At 36.0% G+C, this 25,060-nt stretch overlaps 1 protein-coding gene across 1 annotated transcript in view; it reads left to right on the top strand.

Moving 5' to 3' along the window:
• The window catches only part of PCM1 (pericentriolar material 1), an 86,433-nt gene that overhangs the window by 58,734 nt on the left and 2,639 nt on the right, over positions 1 to 25,060 (top strand). Inside the window, exons 32-44 of the mRNA XM_080797196.1 lie at positions 29 to 160; positions 4,927 to 5,047; positions 6,626 to 6,784; positions 7,030 to 7,163; positions 9,446 to 9,580; positions 12,036 to 12,233; positions 13,863 to 13,925; positions 14,168 to 14,303; positions 14,602 to 14,762; positions 17,401 to 17,476; positions 18,244 to 18,500; positions 20,193 to 20,285; positions 20,385 to 20,502. Coding sequence (XP_080653322.1) covers positions 29 to 160; positions 4,927 to 5,047; positions 6,626 to 6,784; positions 7,030 to 7,163; positions 9,446 to 9,580; positions 12,036 to 12,233; positions 13,863 to 13,925; positions 14,168 to 14,303; positions 14,602 to 14,762; positions 17,401 to 17,476; positions 18,244 to 18,500; positions 20,193 to 20,285; positions 20,385 to 20,502 — 1,783 coding nt within the window. The remainder of the gene's footprint in view (positions 1 to 28; positions 161 to 4,926; positions 5,048 to 6,625; positions 6,785 to 7,029; positions 7,164 to 9,445; positions 9,581 to 12,035; positions 12,234 to 13,862; positions 13,926 to 14,167; positions 14,304 to 14,601; positions 14,763 to 17,400; positions 17,477 to 18,243; positions 18,501 to 20,192; positions 20,286 to 20,384; positions 20,503 to 25,060) is intronic.

Below are 25,060 nucleotides of genomic sequence, written 5' to 3' on the forward strand. Positions count from 1 at the left end.
TAAGTAACGATCTTATTTTCTTATTTAGGACATAGTATCCAGACATATTTCTGAAAACCATGAAAAAGAAGGAGAAAATGTAAAATCAGTGAATTCTGGTACTTGGATAGCATCAAACTCAGAACTTACCCCCAGTGAAAGCCTTGCTACCACTGATGATGTAAGCTGATAATGATTAATGAACATAGCTATAACTTCAGTATGTAGTAAACAGAAGTTAAATAAGTAGTTATAAATTGTGAATTTACCTGATAGTTGATTTTTAGCTTTCTTAAAAAAGCTAAATGTAACACGTTATTTTGAGGTGAGGTATAAAACTCCATTAAAACATGTCCACAAACACTGGAAATTATGTATAAATGATAGATTATAAGGTTTAAAATAGCTTGTATTTATATTTCCAGTGTCCATCATAGGAATTGACTCACAACAGACATCTAGTAAAATTGGTTGTGTTTATTCAAGACATTCAGTAAACCAGACTGCAGTCAGATCACAGAGCCCTAAAATAAATAAATACATGATAAATCAGGTATTTGGGTTAGAAGAGAAGCCTAGACAAAAAGTTGTCCAGGGGAAAAAAAAATGTAATTTAATGTATTCAAGTTTAGGAAGAAAATTCTGAGTAAAGTAAAGGAACGTGGGAAATGGGAAAGAGTAGTGAGGAAAATGGGTGCATTTTCAGTATTCTGTGTTCTCCAGATAGCCCCCACGTAGCACATAAGCCAGTGAATGACTGGATGGCAAACTGCTAGGATAGTTAGGAGGTAACGTGCTAGGTATTTGGAATTCACTACTTAAAGGACCTGACTCAGAATCATTATAAAAGATATTCTGGGGTCCTCGGATAGTAAATACATCTCTTTTCTATGCCAACTCCAGTGGATTTTCTGTGCCAACTCCAGTGGAAACTCCGTGGATTTTCGTGGATAAGAGTGCCATAACTAATAAGCAGATATTTGCTCTGTGTAGAGAGTTGGAAGCAGTATTACTGTGTTTCTGTCCATTGATAATATACTAGGATTTTCAGTTTTTTTGAAAAGATAGTATTTCCTCAAAAGATTGGTGTGGTTTTTTTCCCCCACATATAGTAATTTCCTTAATACTGTTGAGGACTTTTCCTGAATTCTTGCTCTTTAACTTATGCTCAGATTTAAAACAGTGCTTCCCCAAGTCATCTTTTCTGTTTAAAACCTTAGGCTCCAACTCCTCTACCACTCTGAACACAAGCTAAAAACGATATGGTTTTAATTCACTTTATTATGTCAGATATAAATTAATGTAAGTAATTGTTTCTTGGGACTGTTATTATAACTAATTGAAAATTGCATACTCCTTTTTGTGGACAATGACGAGAGTGGTCCAGCTATATAAATAAATAAGGGATATGCAGTTACATTAAAGTTTATTGGGCACTGAAATAACTTGCTGAGCGCATCAATGTTTCTCTGCCTCCCATTACTCCATTGCCTCCCTTTTAATCCAGATTTCATGTAGATGGTATTACTTTGTTAATTTAAAACATTTGAGCACATTGGCCTTTACCATCAATAGCAAGCTGATAATTGGAAATTGAGCTATATGAGATACAGTTAACCTGACAGGATTTTAAAGGTTTTTCCTTATAACTGCTGCAGACTTAAATAAAATTTAAAGATACTGACCTGCTTAATAAGTAGTGTCTTAGCTGGGTTTGGTACTGTAGACTGGGTGGCTTAAACAACAGCCATTTTTTACTCATTGTTCTGGAGGTGGGAGAGTCCAAGATCATGGTGCCAGCAGATTTGGTACTTTGTTAAGGCCTTCTTCTTGGTTTGCACATGGCCATCTTCTTTGTGTGTCCTAACATGGCTCTGGTGTCTTTTTTTAAAAGGGCATGAATGTTACCATGGGGTTCCACTCTCGTTACCTCATCTAAAACCTTGATTACCTCTCAGAGGCCCCACTTCCTAATACATTGGAAGTTAAGGCTTCAACACATGAATTTGGGTTGGGGGGAGGGAACACAGAGATTCAATCCATAACCATGTAGACTTGACACAAATAACTCTACTTAGTATTATTTTTAAATAACTACATTAGTTCTTTAGTTTTTCATCTAAAACTTAAATTCGTCATTAATGTTAACATCCTCCCTTTATTGATGCTATTTAATCAGCAGCGGCACAAAATCCAGTGTTCCTACCCACAAATCTAGACCAGTGCTGTCCAGTAGAACTTGCTACAGTGATGGAAATGTTTTATATGTGCATTTTCTAATATGGTAGCCACTAGCCACATGGGGCTATCAAGCTCTTGAAATGTGGCTTAATGGGACCGAGGAACTAAATTTTAAGTTTTAATTTAGGACATAGTATCCAGACATATTTCTGAGAACCATGAAAACGAAGGAGAAAATGTAAAATAAGTGAATTCTGGTACTTGGATAGCATCAAACTCAGAACTTACCTCCAGTGAAAGCCTTGTTTCCACTGATGATATAAGCTGATAATGATTAATGAACATAGCTATAACTTCAGTATGTAGTAAACAGAAGTTAAATAAGTAGTTTTAATGACCTTGGCCTGGGGTGCCTGGGTGGCTCAATGGGTTAAAGCACTCTGCCTTCGGCTCAGGTCATGATCCCAGGGTCCTGAGAGTGAGCCCTGCATAGGGCTCTCTGCTCAGTGGGGAGCCTGCTTCTGCCCTGTCCCCCTGCCTGCCTCTCTGTCTACTTGTGATTTCTGTCTGTCAAATAAATAAATAAAATCTTTTTAAAAAAAAATAGCCACATGGCTAGTGGTTTCCATATTGGACAGATACAGATTCTGATTCTTCATGTTTTCTAGGCCAAGGTCCTTTTTTTTTTTTTTTTAAATTTTTTTTTAATTATTTGAGAGACAGCAAGAGAGATCGGAGAGGGAGGGGGAGAAACAGATTCCCCACTGAGTAGGCAGCCTGATGCAGGGTCCTATCCCAGGACCCTGGATCATGACCTGAGCTGAAGGCAGGCACTTAACCAGCTGAGCCACCCAGGTGCCCCAGGCCAAGGTCATTTGAACTCCCATTTATGGAGCTTGCATTGGCACACTTGAGAGTGTGTAAGAGCCTTCACGGCCAAGAGAGAGAGAAGTAAAAGTAGGCATCCAGGAATTGTAAGTCAAAGGGGGAATGAAAATTGAAATTTAGGAAGAGGAAGAAACACTTTGTATCTTCTATTCCATGTGCCATAAAATGGCAAAAGCACATTTACCTTCCAGTTTTAATTGAAGGAGCAACAAAATGGTTCCATTTCCAAAACATGTTCTGAAATGCCTGAATTTCCTTTAATCAGAGACAGAGCTTTCATTTCATAATTGAAGAGAAAAATTTAAAAGATTTCTAGCTAGGAAAGAACATAATTGTGAAATGAGTTTTAGAATGTGAGATTCCCCTTAATCACACTATACAGAAAAATTATTTTGAAATTAAAGTCCTGAAAAGGCTAAAACTTATAAAACTTCTAAAAGAAAATCTCCATGATTTAACATAAGCAAAGATTTCTTAGGGTACACAAAGCTTTAACTATGAAAGAAAAAACTGATGAATTAAGACTTGATTTAAAAATAAAATCCTGCTTTTCAAAAGACACCATTAGGAGAACATAATGTTAGTACACATGTCTGATAATGACTATATAAATGACAAATTCAGACTAACATAAAGAACTTTGACAATTTGCTTTTAAGATCAACAACTAAGTAAGATACGGGCAAGAGATTTGAACAGGCACTACATGAAGATCTGTAAATGGTGGCCAATGTGGACATTAAAACCACACGAGAAATTTCCTCACGTGCACTAGAAAGGCTGAAATTAAAAAGATTGACAATAAGAAGTGTTGGTGTGAATGTAGAATGATTGGAACTTTCACACTGCTTATGGGATTATAAAAGTGTACAACCACTTTGGAAAGCAGTTTGGCCATTTCTTAAAAAACGTTAAACTTGGCATGTGACCAAGGAATTTTTCTCCTAGGTATTCATCCAAGAGAAATGAAAACATATGTCCCCCCAAAAAAATATGTCCACAAAAAACACTTGTATTCTAATGTTCATAGCATCTTTAGTCATGATAGCCTCAAACTGGAACATCAGCAGATAAATGGATAAACAAAATATGGTATATCCTTACAATGAAATACTATTCAGCCATTCAGAAATAATGAACTTCTGAAACATGACAACATGGATTAATTTCAGAAACCTATTGAGCAAAAGAAAAGAAGCCATACACCGAAGAGTATATTCTGAATGGTTCCATTTATATATCAAGTTCTAGAGTCAGCAAAACCTGTTTGTGGCAATAGAAATATAAAGAGCGGGGTGTAGTGGAGACTGACTATAGAGGGATACAAAGGAACTTTCTGGGCTTATGGAAATGGTCTTTATCTTTAGGGAAGATGGTTACATGGTTGTATGTATATATATACATACATGCCTGTATATATATATATTTTAGAACTCATCAAACTGTACACTTAATGGGTACACTGTTGTATGTAAATTATATTTCAATAAAGTTCATTTAAAAAATATGAATGATGCTGTCATGTTTTTCTTCTGATAAAACCAGATATAGTAAGGTCCCAGTAATTGTTAGGCTTTAGAGATGAGAAAATTTTCCTGAGGGTGTAGAAATAATATAAAATGTTTACTTTTCCAAGTTAAAATTTAATTAGTAGCTGTGTCTGTATTTTTATCTACTTAATGACATATGTTCTGCAAGATTACTTAATATTTTGATGTTCTCTGTGACTGTTCAACCTTTAATAACTTTGGTTATATCCCAATTTTAAGTATATACTTTTATGCAAATACTTAATTTCTATGTTAATTTTTAAAATTCATCATAAAATTTTTAAAAGAAATATTAGTGATTTTTATTTTTTTTTAAACTGTAACCTAGGAAACTTTTGAGAAGAACTTTGAGAGAGAAACACATAAAATAAGTGAGCAAAATGATGCTGATAATGCTAGTGTCATGTCTGTATCTTCAAATTTTGAGCCTTTTGCAACAGATGATCTAGGTAAGCAGAATTTTTTATAATCTTAGAACATGACTTTAATACAGTCTTTGAATTACATTAAGAAACAAAAGTCCAGGGGCGCCTGGGTGGCTCAGTGGGTTAAAGCCTCTGCCTTCGGCTCAGGTCATGATCCCAGGGTCCTGGGATCGAGCCCGCATCGGGCTCTCTGCTCAGCGGGGAGCCTGCTTCCCTCTCTCTCTCCCTGCTTCTCTGCCTACTTGTGATCTCTGCCTGTCAAATAAATAAATAAAATCTTTTAAAAAAAAGAAAAGAAAAGTCCAAAAAAGGCACGATGTGGTGGAAAGACTGTGGACTTAACAGTCTGTCAGTGTAAAGTCAAGGATCACCTGTTAACTCTTTAGCCTTCGGTAAATCATCTCATCATTCTGATTGCATGTTCTAAGAAAATGGGAGTCTTACTTACTTTGCTCTATGTTCTTTGAAAAATATATAGAATTTTCTAGCATGTATAATAGAAGCTGAAGAAATGTTGATTTCCTTTCTGTAAGGGAAGGGTCATCCTTTAAAGATTTCTAGTTAATGGGAAAAATTCAGAGGTATCAGAGCCCCATCACATTTTCAATAACAATATTTACTTAATTTGCAATAACTGAAAATTCTTAGCATAGATAATCTTTAATGAGAAACCTAGGTAACTCTGAATCTGCATGAAGCATTGCACTTTTTTTCATCATTAATAAAACAGAAGTTTGGAGAACTGTATAACTCAAAGGGAAGAAGAAAACCCAGATTCCCAGACTTGGAAAGCAGAGTAGGGAAAAGAAAAATGTATAGGTACTGTATTCATTTTCCTGGTTGTATGTAGCCTGTCAAGAGATACCCGAGATTCAGTCATTCAGATCTCCAGAGCACTTAGTTGATAAAATGATCCAGGTCCTATTATTCTAGTGTTTGTTCATATGATGAGAACAAGATTTAGGTAATTCCAAAGCCTGCCTACAAAGAAAAGGGCTAAGCCTGGCCCTGTTACTAGATACACACTTTTTACCAAAGCAGTAAGTCTTCCTTTTGCCTTATTCTATTATGGACTCTAAGCCTAGCTCCCTTCCATGTAAAATACTTGTCAAGTCTGAACTGATCTCATCCCATTTTAGAGAAAAAAATTCCTTTCACCTTTAGTTTATTCCCCCTTTCTTGAGTTACCAAATGGCTTAGAGTCCTGTTTTGTTTCATTTACTGATTGTTTCCTCAAAATCCTCCACTAACTTTGTCTGAAGTGGACAAAGGAAAACTGAGAAATCTTTCTTGGCCTTTTTCTTACCTTATTTCCTTGTATTCAGTTGGATCCTTTTCATTAGAGTTTGGGTAACATCTTGGAATTTATTTTGAATTTTAATTAATTTGGAATTTTATTCTGAAGCAACATGATGACTAGTGCAGTCAGTATGGACTTCAGAGTCTGAGAGAGTAACGTAAGCCGTCACCAAACTAGAGTCTGGAACTTGTTAAGTCTCCTTTTCCTTAACAGTTAGACATTTTTTTTTTACTAATATATTGTGAGGAATACATGATAAAGTTTGCTTTTATATATTCTCAAAATGTTTGTTTCCTATGCAGGTAACACTGTGATTCACTTAGATCAGGCATTAGCCAGAATGAGGGAATATGAGCGTATGAAGATTGAGGCCGAAAGTAGCACAAACATGAGATGCACCTGCAGGATTCTTGAGGATGAGGATGGTGCTGCCGCCACAAGTATGGTTACTAACTCGGAAGGTGTGTTCTCCCGATGGGTAAAAGTACAGAAACTATAGTTCCATATGTAAAGAAAATGTGTAGTCCCATCTGATATTTAATAGTTTTATGACTGCTTTCTTTTTGTTATTAAGGGTGCTAAAACCACATAAATGCTCCATTGTATTAGTGTAAAATCATCAGATTTTAATATTTAAAATTCTCAATAAATGTGTATGTCACAAGCTTTATTTTGCTAACAAATCACTTTCTTTTAAAAAATATAGAAACTCCTATTGAAAATCATGGTTCACAACAACCTGTAAGTGAAGTTTCTACTGTCCCATGCCCTAGAATTGATACTCAGCAGCTGGACCGGCAAATTAAAGCCATTATGAAAGAAGTCATTCCTTTCTTGAAGGTAGGTAATAATTTCTTAAAATAAATACTTCATGTATTTTGTTCTTTAATTCTTAAAAAAGATTGCATTGTAGTGAGTTCAGAAAATGACAGGTAAACAAAAGAAAGCTAAAAACACATCAGTTTCTTCAGTTATTCTGTAAATTTATCTCTTGTTATTTGTAACATATGTACTCACCTCCCAGAGAAGAATATTTCTATTCCTGTAAGTTGTAAGAATGTGCGTATGTTCGTGTAGATAGATGGGTAGATTTATTTGAGAGTTTGAAACCATTCCTTCAGGTGAGTTGACTTAAACTATGCAAGCGGTTACTTGCTTTCATCTTAGGCATAGATAAGTGTTGCCTTTTTTGTTTCACATTTTTGTTTTATCATGAGTGATCCAATAAATACTTTTAAGGATGTCTTTTTTGGTAAAATTAGGTATATGGCTAGCAATATTTATTTAATATGTACAATTACTTTTTAAGGTTTAAAAAATCTAACTGATTTAGCTTTACGCTTAGAGAATGCAGTCATCTACAGTTAGGAAATTTTATTGCTTTCCCCATTTTGTGTCTAATTTAATTGATAGCCCCTCATAAATATTCACTTACTAAACTTAGCATTTCAAAAAGTTTTTGAGGCCAGCAAAATGAGTAGAACTAATGATCTGGTTTTAACTATTTTGTTATGTCTCATTTCACTTCAAATCTTGACTTTCTTGGTAGAGTTATAGAACTTCTTTATTAAAGTCAACATTATATCCAGTCACCTAAGCTGGACTTCTTGACTCTCATACCTTCTATCACCAGTGAGTCAAAAATTGATTTTCCCCTTAAGAGCAGTCACTTTTCTTTCCTTCTCTCCAGAGGCATAACCTTAATTCAGATCTTCATGTTTTGCCTAGACATCCTGTCATAATAGGCATGAAATGAATGCTTACTAAGCAGACTCCCCCTCCTTCAAGAGATTTCACTGCTGGACCTGGTACATTTCCCTACCTTCATCTTTCCCCACTCTCCATCTGGTCCCCTCACTCACTCACTCACTCCAAGTTACTCAACATTTCCTGTTCCTGTCATTGTGTTTTCATATACCAGCCCTTTTTACAAGTTGTCATTACCAAAAATATAAAATTCCTTCACTCTTTTCTGCTTGGCAGAAATATCCTTTCTTCAGAGATAATTGTTGTTGTTTCTAATATACTACCATAGCTCCTTATAGACCTGGCGTGTGCCGCTTTTATGATATCTGTATATTCAGCAAGTAATGAGTGTCTCCTATGAGCTGGCTACTCTGCTAGGTGATAAATAAGAAACAGATCCTGGAGTTAAGAAGTATCATCTGTTGGACAGTGCACAGCATGTAGTAATTGATTATTTCTGTATCTGACTTTATCCTCTGGTATTTGATCCCTTGAAGACAAGGGACGGTTGTCCTTTTTTTTTTTTTTTTTTCCCTAACTGCCTGCTCTGTCACATGATTTTTTTAAAAAATGATCTTAATTCCTTCAATTTAAGAAACCTTAGAAATCATCTAGTTTAGCCACCTCACTTTACATATTTCTATAGGAAAAAAAACAAAACATGAACTCACCTGAATAAAGGTTGGAAGACCTGCCCAAATGAGTGTAGTGGCAGAAGAAGGATGAGAACCTTGAGGTACTTGATGTGGATGTTTTGTGGACTCACCTTCAAAAGTGATCCAGGATTTGAATTATTAGGTAGTTTGCACATGCTTCTGAAGGAAGAAGAGACTTGCCCAAAAAGGCTTGTTTGGAAAGTTAGGACAACTGGGGGTGATTTTGACCTTACAAGCATCTTGCAATGTCTACATACAGTTTTAGCTCTCAGGACATAGGAGAGTAGAGGGTGCTCTTGGCATCTCGTGGGTAGAGGCCAGAGTGCTGCTGAAGCTCCTGCGCCATGCAGTCTCCGTAATGCCAAGCAAGGCTGAGATGCGTGAGGTGAGTTTTAAGAGTGTGGTTGAAATGAACTGAACTGCAAATGGGGAGACAGGCAATATGGAGACTAGGGCATAAATAGTTCTCCTTAAGATACAGGAAGGAAGGAATGAAAAGTATCGAATCAGCCCATTTCTTTTACTGGCTGTTACCTGCTATGGTGGGTCAAAATGTACAAACCCCTTAATATGTGTAGTGCAGGAGTTTGGCTCTTCTTATGAATAGATATTTCTAAACATATATCTGACAGTTGAGAAGCATCTCTGCAAGAAGAAAAAGTCTCATGTGAATTAATATTTCTTAAATAATGGGTCCTAACCAACAAGGATTTTTCTCAGGAGCACATGGATGAAGTATGCTCTTCTCAACTTCTAACTTCAGTAAGACGTATGGTTTTGACTCTCACCCAGCAAAATGATGAGAGCAAAGAATTTGTAAAGTTCTTTCATAAACAACTGGGAAGTATATTACAGGTAAGAGTTTATACTTGTATGACAACAATATATATACCCTCTAGTTGGGATTATTATTACTTTTTTGCCATTTTCTGGCAATATGCAGTTTATTCAGATAAATGTCCATTCTGGTATCCACTGGGCATGACATTTCAATACCTTTTAAAGTTATTTTTTTATGTGGTTTAAAAACAAAATTGTATTGTGGGACACCTGGGTGGCTCCGTCGGTTAAGTGTCTGCCTTCAGCTTAGGTCATGATCTCAAGGTCCTGGGATCCAGCCCCGCATCAGGAGTTCCCTTCTCAGTGAGGAGCCTGCTTCTCCTTCTCACTGTCCCCCTGCTCACTCTGTCTCTCAAATAAATAAATAAAATCTTAAAAAAAAAAAAAAAAGTTGTAGGACCTGTGTCTTTCTTTGACTCGATCATCTAAGGCCTAGCCAAACTTGAATAAAATTTTGTTTTGGTTTTTCTCCTATCCAGTAAGAACATTTCAGGGTCATTGTTTAGGAAGTATTCTATGCTAATTTCTAAAATTTTTTTTTCCAGTGTGGGAAATTTTAGAAACTAGAAACCACTTGTTGATTATAGAGACTTCTTAGGCTGTAATAGTAACTTTAATGTTAAGGTTGTGATTCTCAACTGGCAGCAGTTTTGCAATGCCTGCAGACATTCATCATACAGGCAGAAAGTGGCTGGTACTAATATCTGGTGGCATGTTAGCAGTGCTAAGGTTGAGAATCCCCTTGTTAAGTAAGGATACCTTACTTCATATAGTAAACATCTTTATAGCTCAATATACTGATATGTTTTCCCTTTGAGGTAGTTCAGTGATGTGTATTATTACTCCAAACTAGGAAATATGTTTTTCTTTTCAACTTTATTACAAAAATTTCCCGTAAAACTATTCCTTACTTCCTATGTGTTTAAATTGGTTTTAAAGAAAGTATTATCACTTTGTCTATTAATAACTTTTAAAACCCGAGGCTTGATATAAATTTCTATCACTATAATTTTCCATTTTGTTTTATTAAGGCCAAAGTACAAATTCAATAATAGGTTTTAAGTCATGATGGCTCTGTTTAACCGAATTGTACTAACACATAATCTATAAGGAATATAAGGCATCTCTGTTGTTACACAGTTTAAAAACGTTTAGGATAATTTTTAGATAAATATGTTTTTATAAATTTAAGTCGTTTATTCCTACAGAAAGAAATAACTCCATTCTAGAATCAGGCTCAAAGAGAAATCCTTTATAATTAAATATTTTCATTTATCAAGATCCATGCAATCCTTCTTCAGTTTTGTCTGCTGTTACATAATTTAGACAGATGCCAGCGTATTAATTTGGAAATAAGATTTTTTTCCTAAGAAAACCTGGCTGCTTTTCTTTTATCCCATACCTGATTTTTTTTTTCCACAAAGGGACCTAGAAAAGAATAAAGACTGGTTTACAGTAAATCTTGCCCAGACTACTGAAAATTTTTCATGAGATAGAGCTTAAAATCTACTTTTTTCTATGAATCCTATTCAGTGAGTTTCTTTTCTTTTTTTTTTTTTTCTTACAAGGCAGCCACATTTATACTTCTTTACAATTTCGCTAGATGAGATGGTTTTTTGGAGGGAGGAGACATAGGATATAGTTGTTTGCCTGTTTTCTAAATGGCGTAGTCCTTATTTTTAGGAAGAAAAGGAAATGCAGTTTTATAAAAAATGTCCAGAATATAGCTGATTTACTCATTTGATGATGCTTTATTTCAACTTGAATAGAGCTAAAGTTTGCTTTTAAACTGATTCTGAAGAAGTTTAAATTAGAATGACTGCCTGGCTTATATAAAACGGGAACTTGAAAAGTACTCTGATGTTAACATTGAGAAAGGGAGGACTTCGTATTTTCCTCTCTGGGCACCTCAGCTTCTTACTATGGTAAATATGTATCCCCTGGTTTACTCATTTGTGGCCACCAGTTCTATTAGTTAGGGACTAAATCTTTTGATGATTACATGTCCTGTTCTTTCCATTTTGTATACTCTTTAGAGGAGACTAGCATGATTCCTACTTAGGTTAATATCACTAAAGAATATTACCATGTTGGGCACCTGGATGGCTCAGTTGGTTAAATGTCCAGCTCTTGGTTTCTGCTCAGGTCATGGTCTCAGGGTCCTGAGATCAAGCCTCGTGTAGGGCTTGATGCTCAGTGGGGAGTCTGCTTGAGATTCTCTCCTTCTCCCTCTGCCCCTCCCCCTGCTCCTGCATTTCTCTCTCTCTCTCTCTAAATAAGTAAATCTTTAAAAAAGTAATCTGTGTAGTAATCTCAGCCATTAATTTTAGCCTTTACCATATTAACAAGTAATAAATTTTTTTTTCCCTAGGTGAGTATTGTAATTTAAACTTCTTAATCCTCTGTATTGCTCTACCCACAATTGAAGTTTATTTTAATCTTAGAATTACTTGGTTTATCTTTGTAATAGGATTCACTGGCAAAATTTGCTGGCAGAAAACTGAAAGACTGTGGAGAAGATCTTCTCGTAGAGATATCTGAAGTGTTGTTTAATGAATTGGCTTTCTTTAAGCTGATGCAGGATTTGGATAATAATAGTATAACTGTTAAACAGAGGTGCAAAAGGAAAATAGAAGCAGCTGGAGTGATACAGTCTTATGCCAAAGAGGTAAATGACATTCATTTTGATTTTGGGAGTAGTTACAATTAGCATAAAAATACAGTTCTTGATCATTGTTAACTAAAAGCATACTTGACCTCAGCTAACATATTTTCTAAGTAAAAGCAGTTAATCAGATTATCTAAATCAGTACAGATGGTAGGCACATACTGGATCTCAGATGTGACCTCAGTGGCTAAAAGATTAGGAATGCAGACAGGAATTGGTGACAAGAGTTATCAGCTGTCTTACAAAATTGTCGCTCAAGGCTCCAAAGAAGAGAGGATTACTGGGATCCAGTTCTTGACCAGCTGTCTGTAGTAGCTATTCCAACCCTGATAGAGCTCAGAGCTGCCAGGGGTATTTGTCTCCCCAGCCAGCATACATGCTTGTTTACAAGTTAGGACTTCGGCTGCACATCTCTGTAGCTTCTTATACCTCATTAAATTAGTTTGATCACATATGAAATTGGATGGGATTTTTCCCCTCAACTTGAGGGATACCAGAAGGTTTCTTCCTTAGACCTCTCCCTCCTCTTGACTCTATAATCACGAGAAAGAAAGCACGTCAGGCCCCAAAACGGAAAGAGGCAACCCTTCTCCCTGAAATCTAAAGTAGAAAAAGTCAAGCCACCTGTTTCACACTTTTCTTAGTGTTTTCACTCCAGACATAGGTAAGTTTCAGATCATTTCAGTCATTGCCAAGTGCTTGAAGAAAATAAAACAGGATAAAACCATAATAAATGATTGGAAAGTCTACTTCAAGATAGGCAGTCTAGTGAGGCTGTTTAAGTGGGTGAAGTATAAACTAGGGCAAGAAAGACAAGGAGTTTATAAAGAAGATGAAAGGGAAGGACATTCCAGGCAGCGAGAACTGTAAGTTCAAAGACTGAGGCTGGATTGAGCAATTTGGAGAACCTGTAGAAGGCCAGGGTAGCGGGAATACCTCACAGGAAGTGAGAGAGATCAGGTTACCTAGGTGGGTAAAGCTAAATTATGGGACCTTAACAACGGCAGCTAAGGGTCTTCTGTTTGATTTTATTCTAAACATGATGGAAACCCAGGGGAAACTTTGAAATAGAGGAGGGACATAATCACATGTGCAATTAAAAAGACTGGTTTAGATATCACATTGTATAGGAATTGTAGGAGGGAAGAGATAGAAGCAGAGACCAGTTGGAAGGCTGTTGCAGTAGTGCAGGTAGGGAACGGTGTGACTAAGCTCTGAGTGCACACCAGCAGATCCATTTTGACAACTGAGTCAATGAGGCACTCTTACAGTTCAGATGTGAGTAATACAAGTAGAGGACAGGTACTTCCTGGTGTCTGACTTGTGCGTTGGTACATGAAGGGCCATTTACTGAGATTGAGAAGGCTGTGAAGGAGGCTGGGGTTTGGGGAGGGAGTCAAAGGTTTTTGTTCTGGAATTAGTGAATTTGAGATGCTCATTATTTCTGGTAGGCAGTGTTGATTTTTGTTTGGCTAATTTAAAAGACTTCAGTGAAATAGTTGAATGTACATTTCTAAGAAAGCATTCAACTCTTTGGATTGTGGTCAAAAACAGCATATATTAAAGTTACTGAATATCTAAGTATAATGTTGAAAGGTCACCCCTAAATTCTGTTTAATTTGCTTATAGGCCAAAAGGATTCTTGAAGGAGATCATGGCTCACCTGCTGGAGAAATTGATGATGAAGACAAAGTAAGTGGCCAATCTGTGCCTAAAAACAATGTTTTTGAGACAAAAGATTAAATAACTTTAAGAGCTTTAATGTTTGAGAGAAAACTTTATCATCAAATGGCCTTTCTTCCAACAAAACTTTACTTTCTCTTAAAAACAACTTCTTATATTTTTTATTAGATCATGACTAATTTTTGTGAGGGGCTTAGTATATACCTTTTAAAATGCATTTTAAGGAATTCATTACATGTATTTGTGGCTAGGACAAGGATGAAACTGAAACAGTTAAGCAGACTCAGACATCTGAGATGTATGGTGGTGATGGTCCCAAAAATGTGAGATCGGATGTTTCTGATCAAGAGGAAGATGAAGAAAGTGAGGACTGTCCGGTGTCCATTAGTAAGTGTAAAGGCTCTATACTGGGTTTATATGTTAGCTCTTTACAGGTCACTTATCCAAACAGTTGGGCAGAGTATAATGAATGTTGAATTAGGTGTCCAACAACTCTGAATGATCTGGTGTGGCCCTGACCAGATGCCCTGTCCTTTCTGCACCACAGTGTTCCACTGCTTACTGTTTGGAAGATTTCAGATATCCTATGTAAAGGACTTGGGCAATGCAGGAATGCAGTACATGGTAGCTACTCTTAAGATTTAGTGCTGAAAATTTCCTAAAAACTGTGTATTAATCAATTTAGACTTGTCCAAGGCTGAAACTCAGGCTTTGACTAATTATGGAAGTGGAGAAGATGAGAATGAGGATGAAGAAATAGAAGAATTTGAAGAGGGGCCTGTGGATGTCCAGACTTCACTTCAGGCTAACACTGAAGCTACAGAAGAAATGGAACACGATCATCAGGTATTTTAGTCCAGACAAACACACCTTCCCCCAGTCGTCTTTAACTACTGAAGGCAGATCCTTTTTAAGGATGTCAGAATTTACAGCTTCCCTATTCTCATTTTCATGAATAAGCAAATCTTTTTAACATCCTTACTGAAATCTCAATCAAATACTAGTTTATTTTTATATTTAGGAATGCTTATACTTAAAGTACTTTAATTTTTTGGGGGGGAGTGGGGGTAACAGGTCCTAAAAACTGTGACATTACCTAGAAGATCTGGATTTTTCATGTATCTTTACTTCCTAGTTATACATGGAAACAGTATATATTAAAATCATTTGCTTTCCTATCTCCACCTCATCCTGTCTCACAGGCAGCATTTTGTATGATTTCTTTTGTTATTTAACTCTGTATTTCTGAATAGTATATGTGTATATTTATTTAGTTATGTGTTAGACATTCTCCATTGACTTCCTGTTACAGTAGATGAAGACTTTTAGGTCACTTAAGACTCCTCATTTAATTATATTAATCCTGTCCTCATTCAGTTGTATCTTTTGCTTAAATCTACATTTAGCCAGAGATCTAACCAAACTACATAAATATTACCGACTTGCTGAACTAAGCAAATACTGTTTGTTGCTTATTCTTATACATTTTTTTACTTGAAATTAATAATTGTCTCCATTTTTTATTTGCCTGATTTTCTTTGACTACATACCCAAGTCTTTGTTCTGCCCAGCAACAGCTGTATGAACTTCTCAGTGGACTCTTCTGCATGTACCAGTTTGTCATTTCATCCTTCCCGCTCCGTCCTGGCTTTGGCTCTTCATTAGACCTGCTCCCTGGCCAGCAGCCTGGGAGTTCCCTTTGTCATTCTTTATTCCATCTGTTTGTGGAATCCATTTTTGTCCTCCTTTTGCCTCATTTTTGGTAGAGTACATTTCTAGTACCTCTCTGAGAAAGAGTGCATAAAAGAAACATTTTGAGACATTATGGGTCTAAGAAAATCTTAAATTCTTCCATGTTGAAACATCATTTCAGTGCCTCCTTTGTCTTCCAGTTTTCAGTGCCTCTGTTGAGAAGGCTGATGCCTTTTTCAGTTCTGATTCTTTGTATTCTTTTTTCTTTCCCACCCTAGAGCCCCCTGCCCCCACTCCACCGGAGTTCTGAAGTTTTACACTGATACACCTTGTTATGTCTTTTCATTCCCTGTACTGCAATACTTAGTGGGTCTGTAAGCAATCAATAACCATGTCCTTTATTTTATTAAATTTTCTTTTTTTGCATTGCTTCCCCTCCATTTTCTCTTTTCATTCCTCTTGGAATTAATATTATCAGACATTATTAGCCCTCATGTGTTGATTTTCTAATTTTCTCCTCTCTCCCTTTATCTTTCCCTTGCTCTTTTTGTTTTACTTCCTGGGAGATTTCTTTGACTTTAAAGAAGTCTTTGAAGTCAAACTTCTTTGACTTTCAAAGAAGTGCTATCCTCTCTTACCCACCTGAAGGTTTCTTCAAATGTCTGTGGTACCTTCGGTGTTTATACTAAAAAATGATACACCAGGAAGCTGGTTGGGGTTATTCTGGGCTTCACTGTAGGGCATTTGGGTGGGCAGCTTTTTTTTTTTTTTAAGATTTTATTTATTTATTTGTCAGAGAGATAGAGTACAGGCAGGCAGAGGCAGAGGGAGAAGCAGGCCCCCTGCGGAACAAGAAGCCTGATGCAGGACTCGATTCCAGGACGCTGGGATCATGACCTGAGCCGAAGGCAGCCACTTAACCAACTGAGCCACCCAGGTGCCCTGGGTAGACAGCTTTTTGACAGAAAATCCCAAATGTTAATACCTATTGGTCTTTTCTCTGAGGTGGTTTGTTTCTCCAAAGAAGGGTCTTCCTTCCTTCTCTGCCTGGGAGGAGGTAGTCATACCTCTTTGGCTGCCTGTGTTCAGGAGCTAGATATGGGAATGCTGCTGGGGGTCCCATCACTATACAGATTTGTGCTTAATCCTATTTTCAGCATGAGGTTTTATCCTATCCTCATTTGTGCTTTCTGTACCCCACCCTTACCCCAGGCAGCCCCCAGGTCTGAGGCTTACTAGTTCAATTTATCCAAAATATAATCTCCCATTTTCTGTTAAAGTTGGGGGAAAGAACCTCGATGTTTGCATTTTCTTTTAACAGCTTCAGAGAACCACCACCACTGCCCTCTTTTCACCCACCACTGTATTCCTTTCTCCAAGCATGAGATGAATCTGATTTTGTTCTCTCCTCCTGCTGAAGGCACTTGGCTTTATCTTTCTCCCCTCCTGGTCATTTCTTCCATTCACTTAACACCTACATATAAATGAGTATCTTTTAGTTTCATTCAAGATTGAGTCTGATTTGAAAAAAAAAAACAATTTTAAAATAGTGGAATCCATAATACTCTAGTTCTCTATTATTTTGAGGTTAAGAAGAAAATGAAACATTTTACTTAACCCTCTTAAAGTTTCAACTACAGCATCCTTCCTGAAACATTTTCAGAAGACATTTTTAAATTCACTTGTATGAAGCTCTCAGGTTGGACGAACACCATAAACTCCTAACCATCTCCTATATATAACGGCCATGTATTTTAGGCCCTGCTATTAAGACGTCACTTTTTCCTTCTAGGTACTACAACATGACTTTGAAAAATCAGGAGAAAGCAAAAATATCCCATCAGAACAAGAACCCACTACTAGTAAAGGCAAGAAATCTAAAGTGTTCAATTTTAAGATTATTTAAAGTGCCCTTTATGTACTTTTAAAAGCTAAGAAAAAAAAATTAAATTCTTACCTAATGTAAGTTTGAAGGTATTTTGGACCTGAGGTATGTCTTTTTTATTTCCCTCAGTTCTTTGTAGAAAACACGAGGGCTTTCTTTCTGCCAACAGGTGCTCAAGAAAAGTTGACAAACACACAGAAAAAAACCTTCAAAGAAAACATCTTTAGATACAGACATGGGGGATTTAATACCCATTCCTGGGTATTACTCATGAATATCATTAGAAATTGGGTGATTTCAGGAATCTAATTTTTTTTTTTTAAATCTACTTGATCTCTTTTTCCATATTTTTTTTTTTTTTTAAGATTATTTATTTATTTATTTATTTGACAGACAGAGATCACAAGTAGGCAGAGAGGCAGGCAGAGAGAGAGGAGGAAGCAGGCTCTCCGCGGAGCAGAGAACCCGATGTGGGGCTCGATCCCAGGAACTAAATCATGACCCGAGCCGAAGGCAGAGGCTTTAACCCACTGAGCCACCCAGGCGCCCCCAGGAATCTAATTTTAAAAACATCTCCACAATCTGATCAACTAATTTTAGGAATCATTGATAAGGAAAACTTGTAGTTGTCTCTTCTTTTGAGTCTTAAATGTCTTGATTACTCCTTCATACATACTGTCTTTTTGGTATAATAGTGAAATTTAATAACTGTTGCATTACACTAATATTAAGACTTTCTTCTGATGACAGATGACCAGGATAGCACTCCTGTGAAACCCTGTTACCTCAATATCTTGGAAAACGAGCAACCTTTAAATAGCGCTATCCAACAGGACACTCTCACTACCATTGATTCATCTAAACAGCCTAACCCTTTGCCTTTACCTTTAACTGAAATCGAAACCTTGGTGCCTGCAGTCAAAGAAGTTAAATCTGCTCAGGAAACTCCTGAGAGCTCTCTGGCTGGAAGTCCTGATACTGAATCTCCGGTGTTAGTGAATGACTATGTATGTATCATCTACATTTCATTTCTATGCGTATTTCTTCCTTTTCAGGTTACCATTTTCAGTCTGTAAACAGACTGTGTTGAGGTTTGTGTTTAGGTTTAGAAACTGCCAAAAGATATTTTTTACTCTAACTTAGTGTAAACTTGAACAGAAGGGTAATAGTGAATTAAGATGATCAGATATCAAAATCTAAAAGCTATTCTACTTTTTTATAAATTTATGACCCATATTTTGAGTTTTAGGTAGCAACATTGAGAGTTCAAGTTCAGATCTGAACACGATATGTGAATCATCATTAATTTCTTAAAGTACCCAGGCCTGACATCTCAACAATTTTAAAACATTTCATAAATGTTTTAAAACCATTTGGTAAACCTGAAAGCTTACAGTTTGACAGCAGTTTGAAAGTTTACAGTTTGATAAAATTGTATCAGGTTTGATAAACCTGAAAGTTTAGTTTGACAGCAGTAGATTCCTTATGGTAAATGACAGAAATATACGGTAGCAGATCTGTACTTAAGATGTAGGCAGGTAAGTTGTTTTACTGTGGACATTTTTGTTTCATGCTATAATTTTATAGCATGTGGGTTATTTTTTGGATCTTGGTTTGTGTTTTATATCCTTTGTCTTGTTTGAAAAAATTGAGGAATTTATAACAATAAACTGAGGTCTAAGGAATGTGTTTCATATATTTTTTTAATTAACATCAGTTTTCTTACTAAAGATATAGTTAAAATTATGATTTCCTAATTTCTCAGGAAGCCTATAATATTTCAAAAACATTACTAGAATGAGTAACCTGTTTTGATGGGTTCGACAACAGTGAAATTAACATTTACAACTCTGAAAGTTACCTGTTAGACTTATTCTGACTGTAATTTAATGAGTGCGTAGAGTTGTTCTAGGAGGCAATTGAAATTAAAGTTTGATTATAGAAGGACTTAAATTTGAAATTTAGGCAGGGGACACTACTGAAAGTCTTTGTGCAAGAAAGTCAAATGGCCAACGTCATGGTTTTTGAAGATGAATCTGATGACTGATGAGTGTTGTCAAGGCTGCTACTTTAGGAGGCTCCCTTACGATAGGAACCAAGTACTAACTTAGAGAGAGATGGATGAGAAATGTTGAAAGAAGAGGAAAAATCTAAGGTTTCCACTTGGGTAATTAGTAAAATGACACTTAAAAATCGGAAAGGAGAAATAGGAGAATAAAAGAATTCAAGTTTCAGAGAGACACTGAAGTGATAACAAAAGTAAGTCACTAGATTGATGCCTTATCTTTCTCAGTTTCCACAGAGTTGATATTGAAAGCCTGTATGTAAATGTTTACTTATATTCTGCTGGATACATTCTGTTGTGTTCTGTAAACATTATCAAGAAACCAGAGTTGTTCTTTTAATTGTTTTAGGCCTCTGTAACTACCGTTTCTTCCTTTAACCTGTAAAAGCTGCCTCCTTGTTTTTGCAAATGGGGATGGAACGTTCCACAGTATGGCCCACAGCTTCAAGTGCATGGCCCTTCCCGTGCACTCCAGCTTTGCTTTATTCATAGAGCTGAACACAGAAAAAAAACCAAATAGGATAGAATTACTTATGTATATAAGAATCCATTTTATCCTTGGCATGGATTACTTTAAAGGTTTAGATCCAGAGATGGAGTGGATTGCCTTCATTAAATACAGTTTATCTCACAGGAAGCAGAATCTGGTAACATAAGTCAAAAATCTGATGAAGAAGACTTTGTGAAAGTTGAAGATTTACCACTTAAACTGACAATATATTCAGAGGTATTCTGCTCTCTTTAATTAAACTTGTCTTTATATGACAAATACTGCTGGGATGGAAACTGATTTTCTTTCTTTCTTTTTTTTTTTTTCATTCCAAAGGCAGATCTAAGGAAGAAAATGGTAGAAGAAGAACAGAAAAACCATTTATCTGGTGAAATACTTTGTGAAATGCAGACTGAAGAATTAGCTGGGAATTCTCAGACACTAAAGGAACCTGGTAAGTTAACCACTTTGAACCATATCATATTGCAAAATTAATGAACCTTGATACCATCAGTTTGTTTTTTAAATCCACTACTAGTACTTGGAAGATTTAAGCCAAATATTGGAAGAGAAGTATAATTCTGTAAAAAGTCTTGATCTGTTGCCTGATTTATAAAGTGATATTATCAGATAATTTTTTTCCATTTTTAAAATCTTGAGTTTTAGCAAGGTAATAGCAACAATTTTAAGAAGGCAAGGTACAAAAGAATTTATGATAAACTGGCAGGAGCCCATTTCTTTTAACTATTGGCTTTTAGTTCTTTTGAATGAGACCCTATTTATCTCTAAATAATATTCTTTTTTAGAATTTATTTATTTATTTATTTATTTATTTAATTGACAAATAATGTATTATTACCCCCAGGGGTACAGGTCTGTAAATTGCCAGGTTTACTCACTTCGCACTTTACACACTCACCATAGCACATACCTTTCCCAGTGTCCATAACCCATCTAAATAATATTCTTGTAACTTTTCTTAATTTAAAAAAATTCAGACATCTCTTATCTTCCCTATGAAAAGTGAGCATTTGGATTTATCTCTCCTTTCACTATTTGGTTTTTCTGTTTGTTACCTTCGTTATTTTAAATATATGTGTTTTCTAGTCCCATCAACTTTGGTCATTACTCAGCTGCTACTCCCTTTTCCTTCTGCTTTCTCTATTCAGTTTTACTCCTCTTCTTACATTAAGGTTATAAAAGCAAACACACATTTTTGTAACTATAATAGTTAAAACTTCTTTACTTTGGGGTGCTTGGGTGGCTCAGTGGGTTTGGCCTCTGCCTTCGGCTCAGGTCATGATCTCAGGGTCCTGGGGTCAAGCCCCTCATTGGGTTCTCTGCTCAGCAGGGAGCCTGCTTCCCCCGTCTCTCTCTCTCTCTCTCTCTCTGCCTACTTGTGATCTCTGTCTCTGTCTAAATAAGTAAAATCTTTAAAAAAACAAAACAAACAAAAAAAAACTTCTTTACTCTTTCTGAAGACCATTCTGTGTAAACATGACTGACTGCAGGGCCAAGTGATAATCCCATATTTCCTTCTTCATGGATCTAATAGCACAACCCCTGGGCCACTCAGAGGAGACTGTCTTGCATCAAAATCAAAGGATTTTCTTTTTGTTATTCTGTCAGTTCATCAATTTTTGCTTTTCCTAGAAATCGGGGGAAGAGAAGGACAGACTAAATATCAAACTTTCAGCTAATTTCCCAGTATTGAGACCAGTTTTACTTGTGAGAATCTTACCAGTCCTCCACCCCGCCTCCTTGCACCTCCTTCTGCTTCCAGCATTCCAGGGATTTGTTGTTGTCCCAGGTCCTGCTCTCCCTCCTAGCCACTCTTACTAGTCGGGATTTAGTCAGTTTTATAGGTTTTGTTTTGTTGGTTTTTTTTCCTGATGGAGCTTTAAGAGACAGGAAGTATCCACTCATCTACCATCTTCAAACAGAAATCCTCATCTATTTTTATAAACTAAATTAGTATTACCTTTATAATAGCTTCATGCTAAAAGTTTTAATGTAAGAGAACAATAATAAATTCTAGTAATGTCTTAATTCAGTAATTTATAGCACATTATTCTGTTTTTCAGAAACAGTGGGAGCCCAAAGCGTATGAGATGTCTTCTGAGACTCATCTAACTCGCTTTACATAGTCAATGCATATATGAACGTGGCACTAAATAAACATCTGTTTTGATCTGTATAAAAATGTAAATTAGTTTGACACTGCATTCTTGATAGGTGTGCTAATTTCTGCCCGTGGCAGTTTAAAACATCAGAAACTGAATTCTGGACAGATTGAAGCCTTGATACGCTGTGGGGTTGTTTGTTTTTCTTCTTTCTTTCCTTTTTTTGGTCTTCATTTTGTTTTTTTTTTCCTTCCTTGTGATGTTTGGCATCGTTAAATTTAAGATGTAGTTTTAAATAAAGTTTGGACTTATCTGTAAAGTACATTTTTTTGAAATTATGTTAATTCTATACAGTAAGTCACTGTTCTATATGACTAGGATATTTAGAGGAGAGCAAGAATTTGAGAAATACAGAATTTAAATACAGCTGTTAGGTCAGGCTTCCAAGTAATGTCAGTGTTACTGCTTTTCGGTCTAGATACCTGCATGTCTTATTCCTGTGCAGGATTAGGGAAAGTTATAAAGGTATTCAGGTTATTGGTGAAGTTATTATAAAATGTAAGTATTAATTATCAGATTAATATTTTCCAGAATTCGATTCCTATCTGTGTTGCCACGGTCTTTAAAAAAAAAAAAAAGTGTTACATAATTAGGGAGTTTTTCTTCACAAACAAGTAACACTGTGATTAATTTTACATGAAAAACCAAACCCTTTCAAGTAGGGATTGTAGAACTGAATTTTATGTACCAGAATATTAAGGCTCTGTATGCCTTCAGACAAATTTGCATTTTGAGATAGCAGTTGATTCTGTGTGTGGTGAGAGAAGCAGATTCGTAGATGAATTATTAAGTAGGGAACATCTATGGGATGTCTTCATTACCAAGCTGATCAATTTTTCAAAGGTGAATTACCTTTAGATCGCAAACTTGCCATATACCCAAGTAAGGCTTCACAGAGCCAGTTAATGGTGAAGTCAGTCTGTTAGTCTTAGAGGGTTTTTTTTTTTTTTTTTGAATAAAATATATAGAATTAGTTTCAGTTAGTGGTATATGAAACTTATTAACAATTTACTGAAATACCCCACTAGAAAAGAAGTTGGTTGGTATTCCTTTAAAATTCTTAGTTGCATTATACTTCAGTGTAAAATTATAATGCCTGTTCAGGGAGTGTTAAATGAGGATTTCCTTATGAGGACATTCACTGTATTGCTAATTAATTTAAATTACGTGAGGTATAGATCTCCAACATTAATAAAAAACCTATTCAGAGAACTGTCATTCAGAATCAGGAATTTTTACCCAGTTGGCCTGACTCCCAGGAAACTAAAACAATAAATTAGATTATATGTATATTCAAGTTCTATACCTGTATATTTTCTAGACTCTGAAAAGAAAGAGGAGAATTTCATGTGTTGGCACTCAAGCCGAGCCTTACATATATTACGGCCGTGTGTCTCTACATGCAGATTAACATTCAGTCCAGTGGAAGACCTGTACTTCTGAGTTCTTTTCCCAGCACCTGTGAACCTTATTTCACTAACTTGTGTTAGAGCTGCTGTCATCTACTATTATTTTCTGTTTTAGAAGATAATTCCACTTTAAAATATCTGGGGCTGAAGATCATATAATTTGCTTTATTCTTTCCTTAATAAATACTGCTCAAAGGTTAAGCATTAAATATTCATGTTCATTAATTTTTAAGGTGAAATTCAGGTTATAGATAAAAGAGGGAGAAAAGGTGAAGGTGAGTGAGAGAGAACCTGTGCAGGTTGAGAGAATGGTTACAATAGTGAGCTTACCAGACTGGGCAGGTAATCTTTGTATTTTGTGACATTAACTCTGGGTACATGCGTTTTCACTGTGAATAAATATCTATCCTCCATCCAAACATGAACTGTATTTTCATTTAAACTGACATCATTATTTATGATTTAGAAATTATTCCAGAATTATGGCTTATTTGACAATTTTAAATGTAAAAAAACAACAAAAAAAATACAACCAACCAAACAAAAAAAATCAAAGACATAAAAAATAGTGGCATAATAACTTTTCTTCCACTGTAGGTGTATTCTATTATTTCTTAATTGTATCTATTTCATATACTATGTAGAGAACATTCTCATACTTACTCAAAATTAGCCTGGCATGTTTCTTGTTTATTGTCCAATTTTACTTAATATAAACAGTTTATTCTTTACCTGTAAAAAATAATTGGCTCTGGATGTCACATATTTCACTGTGCAAACACAGCTGCCCAGTCGCCTTGCCTGGAGAAGCCATCATTTCTTGTTCTCGCCACATAACTCTAATTGCTGCTTTAATACTGGCCACCTTCTTACATCTGGTTGCTCCCTCAGAGTCACTGGTGTCTCTGCTTGGCTCATTTTCCACTAAGGAATAGAATGCCTTTAAGTAACTTTGATTCATAATATAGTTTTAATTATTAGTTCATCTGCCCAGACTTAGAATAACCCCGGGCCAGCAATTTACAGAAAGTTATTGATTTGGATATTTTGAAAACAAATCATAAATTCTAAAGCTTGAGTTTGAGTTCTCTCCTACATACCTAATTAATGTACAGACAGGTTGGAATTATGATTTTCCAACTGATGATGGTGTGAAAGTACAGGCATACAGGAGATACTATAGGTTCAGTTCCAGACCACTGAAATAAAGTGAGTCAAGTAAATTTTTTTGGTTTCCCAGGGCATATAAAAGTTTATGTTTACCCTATAGTTTACAGTTTATAGTATATAGTTTATAGTATGTTTACCCTGTAGTCTATTGACTACAGGGTCCTGGGATTGAGCCCTGCCATCAGACTCCCTGTTCAGCAGGGAGCCTGCTTCTCCCTCTCCCACTCCCTCTGCTGTGCTCTGTCAAATA

The sequence above is a fragment of the Martes martes genome (assembly GCF_963455335.1).
Source record: "Martes martes genome assembly, chromosome: 2".
Classification (NCBI taxonomy): domain Eukaryota; kingdom Metazoa; phylum Chordata; class Mammalia; order Carnivora; family Mustelidae; genus Martes; species Martes martes.